This window comes from Mirounga angustirostris, unplaced genomic scaffold (genome assembly GCF_029215605.1).
Source record: "Mirounga angustirostris isolate CCGP_5_RB_7025 unplaced genomic scaffold, mMirAng1.0.hap1 SCAF_10, whole genome shotgun sequence".
NCBI classification, from domain to species: domain Eukaryota; kingdom Metazoa; phylum Chordata; class Mammalia; order Carnivora; family Phocidae; genus Mirounga; species Mirounga angustirostris.
The window spans coordinates 124541355-124547755 of record NW_026991718.1 but is presented as its reverse complement, the minus strand read 5'-3'; the positions used below and the strand labels follow the sequence as shown (position 1 = coordinate 124547755).

General features: G+C 50.5%; 1 protein-coding gene across 2 annotated transcripts in view; it reads left to right on the top strand.

Annotated features, from left to right (window-relative positions):
• SLC13A3 (solute carrier family 13 member 3) overlaps positions 1-6401 on the top strand; it is an 80399-nt gene that overhangs the window by 71344 nt on the left and 2654 nt on the right. For both annotated transcript variants that reach the window (XM_054510145.2, XM_045885887.2), the window contains 2 exons: positions 1581-1742; positions 4089-4226. In XM_054510145.2, the coding sequence (XP_054366120.1) occupies positions 1581-1742; positions 4089-4226 (300 nt within the window). The remainder of the gene's footprint in view (positions 1-1580; positions 1743-4088; positions 4227-6401) is intronic.

Here is a 6401-nt window from a genome sequence, read left to right as displayed (position 1 = left end):
GACACAGCAAGAGAGGGAACACAAGCAGGGGGAGTGGGAGAGGGAGAAGCAGGCTTCCCGCGGAGCAGGGAGCCCAATGCGGGGCTCGATCCCAGGACCCGATCCCAGGACCCTGGGACCATGACCTGAGCCGAAGGCAGACACATAACGACTGAGCTATCCAGGCGCCCCCAGGTGTAGTATTTTATTTATGTAAAAACAGTATGCTGTGTTCTAGAATCCATTATGAAATTTTAAGTTCTAGATAAGCAGTAACATTTCTATCAAACATAAAAGAAATGTATAAAGTTTCTTTGAAAAACCCAAGTGTATCAGGATCAAAGGATACTGGGTTGCTAAAAGGGCTATGGTAAGCACACACTTGATTAAGTATTTAAATACTCCTGGAGAAGTCAGCAGAGAGAGCATGGAGAGAATTCTGCAACACTGATGGGGGGGTAGAGTCCGGAGCCAGGGAGGGAACGATCTGACCTGTCTTTCTCTGTCCTGGAGGGCTGTCATCGGCTCTGGGCATCACCCTTCATTAAGGGGGGCAGTGACAGACTGGTGCATCCAGAGGATGGTGCCCAAGTGATCGGGAGCTTTGCAGGCCCATGTTTGCTTACAGAAGTTCATGGCACTGGGGCGCCCTGGGTGGCTCAGTTGGTTAAGCGTCTGCCTTCGGCTCAGGTCATGATCCCGGGGTTCTGGGATCGAGCCCCGTGTTGGGCTCAGTGGGGCATCTGCTTCTCCCTCTGCCTCTCCCTCGCCCATGCTTTTTCTCTTTCAAATAAATAAATACAATCTAAAAAAAAAAGAAGTACATGGCCCTCAGTGTGAAATATATCTCAGATTATTACTTTTGGGGGCCATAGGCAAGTCACAAAAACTTTGCCAGTCTCAGTTTCCTTCCCTGTAACACAGAGACAAATGTCTGCCTTCCAGAACGGCTAGGAAGGGTTTAGGAGGTAATGCATGCAGGAGCCAAGCAACCTGTAAAGCCTCAGGGGTGATGATTCTTACGATAAAATAAGTAATAATACAATGTTGCATTATCATTGTAATAATCATCCTTATCATTACTCACAAATATCTTTATTGTTGATAATCATTTTGATAGTGCTGTATTTAACGTATATCTGATAAAGGTTTTATAGATGATATATAGTATATCTTGTATATATTATTATATGATAATGATCAGATTACTAATGAATATTTTGTATACACAATTGTGTTAATATTTTTGTCATTCATCACCACCCATGGAGGGTCCGGTTTTCCTCTCTCACTCAAGTTGGAGCTTAGGGGTGCTAGAGCCAATTGGATTATTTGGGGAACAAAGGGGTTTGGGTCCTGGGCCTACAGAGTTGGAGTAGAGAGCAGTTCAAGAAGCAGAGAAGCTGACGCCAGTTGGCTGAATGTGTGGCCTTGGACCTGTCACTGACCCTCTCTGAGCCTCAGTCTCCCCATCTGTGAAGGAGTATGGTTGTCACTGTTGTCTTCATGGTGGTCCATCCTAACCTCCCCCCTGGACCCAGCCCCTGGGGATGGCGGCTGGGGCCGGGCGCGGGTGTGAACAGATGCCCCCCCCCCCGCAGGAGTCGGGGCTGTCGGCGTGGATCGGTGGGCAGCTGCACCCCCTGGAGAACATGCCCCCGGCCCTGGCCGTGCTGCTCATCACTGTTGTCATCGCCTTCTTCACCGAGTTTGCCAGCAACACGGCCACTATCATCATCTTCCTGCCTGTCCTGGCAGAGCTGGTGAGAGTGGGAAGCGGTGGGGAGGCTTCAGAAATCTCTCCCCCGCCACGAGGAGCTCCGTCCCGGCTACAGGGGCCTTTGCTCTCTTCCAAAATGCACGCAAGTGTCAGACCCTGATTTTTTTCTTTAAGAAATACGCAGAGTAAATACTTCCAAAGTGTACCAAATTTTCTTCCTTTGGAGGCTTTCCAAGGAAAATACAAATTTTCAAATGTGGATTAAGACAAAGTAGGAAATCTGAGTAGACAAATAACCACAGGAGAAATTCTAATGGTAGATGAAGTTCTAAGCTCCCTCTAAAGAAGGGTTTCTCAGCGCTATTGGCATTTGGGGCCAAAAAATTATCGGAGGGGGGGCTGTCCTGTACGTTGTAGGATGTTCAGCAAATGTCCCCTGGTGGGGGAGACAAAACCATCCCCCGTTGAGACCACCACGCTAAAAATCACTAGCCAGTCCTCAGAGGGTCGGCGAGGTGAGAATTAGCAAACCTGCAAAGAACAGCTAGCTCCCACCTTACTCACACTATTTCAGAGCACAGAATAATGGAGAAATAATAATGGAGAAAGCCATCCAATCCAGGAGTAAGGTGAACAAAACCCAGACGCCAAAACCAAAGCAGGACAGCAAAGGGGGAAAAAAGTCACAACTCCATCTCACACATGAACAAAGATGCAAATAAATAAAATGCAAAATAAATCTAAGAATCATGTGAAAAGAACAATATATCATGATCAAATAGAGTTTGTGTTCAGAATTTCAAAGCCAATTAACACTAGGAGCGATCAGCAGAGGTCTATATTTAAATAGATTAAAGAAGACCAAGCCATATGATTGTCTTAATAGAATCCAGAACTGATCACATTAAATCAGTGTGGCAACTACACGCTTTGTATGTCAACGGTGATATACCAGGCCCACTTATCTGAGCCACTTTTTTTGGTTTCAGTTGGCTTATTTTTGCATGAATTTGTAATGGCGATCACACTGTGTTAGCATACAGAGATGTACTTTATCCTTTTTCAGTGGCTAGAGGATATTCTGTTACGAGTGGATAGCGGTGGGTCTATTTAAGATCTCTCCTGAGGGACACGTAGGTCGCTTCCAACCTTTGCTGTCACCAGCAAAACCTCCTGGACCCTTTGTTGTCTGTGCACCTTTGCTTACATGCCTGGATGAGATCCCTGGATTGAAGAGCATGTGCATTTATAATTCTGCTAGATGTGGGCAAATTGTCCTAAAGTGGGCATGCCATTTTACACCCCCACCAGTAGCGTGGGGTGGGGGGTCCCCAAATCTTGCCAAGTGTGATTTGATTGACTCACACCCTTCCCCAGGATCTGAGGGAGCAGATGATTGAGAGAGATGGGGGCGCTGTGGGGTGTCGGGGAGGAGAAGCGTGGACCCAGCCAGGTCTGTTGGGGCAACTTTTGCTGGAGAAGACACTAGTGAATGGCACAGTGTTCTAAATGGTGCTTATCATCAAAACCAAAACGTTTTACATGTCAGGGAGTGAATTTAGCACTTTTTGAGAAAATGTATATCCTTTGGGTTATCAAAATTCCCTCGAGGGGCCAAAAAATGTCCTATCTTAAATACAGTAGTAGAGAGGAGAACAAAATGAATTGTAGATGAATACATCATTTGGGAGAGGTGACAAACCAGCCCACTGAATGAGGCCAACACACAGATGCATTTGATTCACACAGTCTTAGAAATTGGGAAAAGCTTCTCAACAGATGCAATCTCGAACTCTCTGTGTCTCCAAAATCTGGTGATGCCCCAACTAAAGGTGCCCGGGGACTGGCTATGGGGACTGTTTGGCTGAGGGAAGGACCAGACAGGGGACTCGGTATGTTAGAGCCTCAGCTGGGAACTTATGAGGAATGCAGGCTCCTGGGGTGACCCCAGACCTGCCGAATCAGAAACTCTGGGGGAAGTGGGGCCAGCAAGCTGTGTTTTAGCGAGTCCTCCAGGTCTGATGATACACTCTCAGGCTGGAGAAGGTGTGTTCTAGAAAAATCTCCCCAGCCTAAGCTTGTGGCCCCGGAATGTCACTAACCTTGGGAATGTCTTCTCTGTGTGTCTCTTGGTTTGGGTTCTCTTCGTTTCTGTCTCTGCTTTTGCCTGTGGATCTGCGTTTCTGGCTGCATGTCTCTCTGTGTGTCCCTAAACCTGTCTCCTCGTCCGCTGCAATTGTTCTTGGCCGCTCTGCCCATCTCTGTCTGTACGTCTCTATCGTCGTGTCTCTTTCTGTCTCTGTCTGTGGTTGTGGCTTTCAACCATCTCCATCTGTTGCGGTGGCTTCTCTCTGTTTCCCTGTCGTGGTCTCTCCTGCACCCGGACCAGGCCATCCGCCTGAGAGTGCACCCCCTGTACCTGATGATCCCCGGCACAGTCGGCTGCTCCTATGCCTTCATGCTCCCGGTCTCAACACCGCCCAACTCCATTGCCTTCGCCTCCGGACACTTGCTGGTCAAAGACATGGTGAGTCGGGGCTCGACCTAGCAGAGGCCTGAGAGGGGGCGGCCAGCAGGTGCTGGGCAAGACACCTGGGCAGGGCCCCTGCTCCTCCACCCCCCACCCGCCCCCCCCCCAGTCTCTGAATAAGTCATTTGGAGTGAGGGCCGGACTATCTAGGTTGGTTTTAGCAAACACTCTGGGGTGATTCTTATGCTTCGACAATTTCGGGAAACACTGCCTTAGTGATGACTTTCCAGAGTCCACTTCAGGGACAAGGGACTTCCTTCTCTCTCTGGGCACTGCTCTCTTTTCTTATTTGTTCAGCCAACGGCTCCGTGCCTGGAATCTGTAGGAGAGACGAGCAGCAGTTCGCACCCTGGGGGGCCTGGAGAGGTCCCTCTCCCCTCACTCGCCTGCTGAACCCGCTCCTCCCTCCCTCCTCCTGCCTTCCCCTGCCACTTCCCCTCCACTGGCTGCCTGGGGGCACTCAGGGAATGCAAATCTTAAGCTGGTGTAAACCATTTCCTGGTCCAGTCTCTCCAGGCTCAGAGACTCAAGCAGGATAAACCGGAGGGGAAGGGAGGGAGGCGGTGGGCAAGAATGAGAGACAGAAAGAGGTCACAGAGCAAACAGAGAGAGAAGGAGGAGGCTGGTGTGCCTGGAGCGGAGTTGGGAGGATGAGGCCAGAGGCCTGGGGGAGGGGAAGGGTGCAGAGCATGCCGGGCACAGACTTGGGATCTTATGCGGCTCACAGTGGAAAGACTTAAAAGGTATTTGAGCAGGGCCATCCATGCAGGCAGGCGGGGTCCGAGAACCCAGGGGAAGGTCCCACAGGACCAGCCAAGAGGGTCCTTGGCTTCACGCAGGACAGAAATCAAACGTGAGCCAGAGAAAGTGAAAACGGAGTTTATTGAATAGCGTGAGTGACAGACAGAGAGTAGTAGATGGAGTGTCTGGGAGACTCGGAGAGGAGAGAATGAGTCTCATCCTTGCTTGGGGTTAGGGGTTCACATTGGGAAAGGGTCTAAGGAACATCGTTTGCCTTCAGGAATCCACGGTAGGGTCCCATCAAAGGGAGAGTCAGGTGAACCATAGGCTATTCCAGAAATCACTGGAGGTCGGGGTATGGATGCCACCGTCAGCCGGGGTTTGTTGGAAGCTGATGTCCTGGAATGTGTTTGGGATCTGGCTCTTCTTAGATGTTATCAGGTGTTTAGGGGCTAGGACAGAACTCAGAGACTAATTCACTTTCTTGCTTCCCCCTCGAAGTGGGAACACAGCTTCTTTGGCTTATTCAGGGGCAAAGTATGGAACAAGAGTAAACGGGGCCTGGCAGGAAAACAGCCGAGGCGGAGCCTTTCTAAAATGGAGTCCCTTCAGCTTCCCTACTTCCCAGTGACGTGGTTTGACTCCTGCCTTTCCAAGATCACTGTGGCTGCAGGGTGAAGTGGATCGCTGGGGGCTGGGGCTGAGTGTGGAACGGGGAGGCCGCTTAGGGAAGGCAGCAAGAGGGCAGAGATGCGACCTAAGGCCCGTCCTGAGAACAAGGGGACAGTGAGAGAAATGGAGAGACCTCGCGAGGGACGGGAAGAGGCCGAGGGGTACAAGGGGGCACAGAGGGGCAGACGTGTCAGAGCCAGGCTGGATCCACGTGCCCGCCTGTAGGCTCTGCTCCCAAGAGTGATGGTGGAGGTCGTTGACATGACGAATGTGGGACAAAGCAGGCGTTTGGAGCCAGGCTCCCAGGAGCCCAGCCCTCCTCCCAGGCACCCCAAAGCTTTGGCCAGGCCCCTTCCGATCCCCCGAAGTCACCAGGGCTCTTCTGCAGAGGCAGGTCAGCATAAGGCAGCTGGACCTTGTCACTGGGCGTACTCCCTTCACGACTGACGCCCTTTCTGCGGGCCATCCGTGGCAATATTGATGTAACAATTCTCCTAAATCAACTCACATTTTTTTAAAAAAGATTTTTATTTATTTACATGACACAGAGAGAATACAAGCAGGCGGAGAGGGGGAGGGAGAAGCAGGCTCCTTGCTGAGCAGGGAGCCCGATGCAGGGCTCGATCCCAGGACCCTGGGATCATGACCTGAGCCGAAGGCAGATGCTTAACTGACTGAGCCACCCAGGCGCCCCTCAACTTACATTTTTTAAAACACTTTAAATAAGAGTATTTAAAGAGAAGAGTTTCTGACGCATCT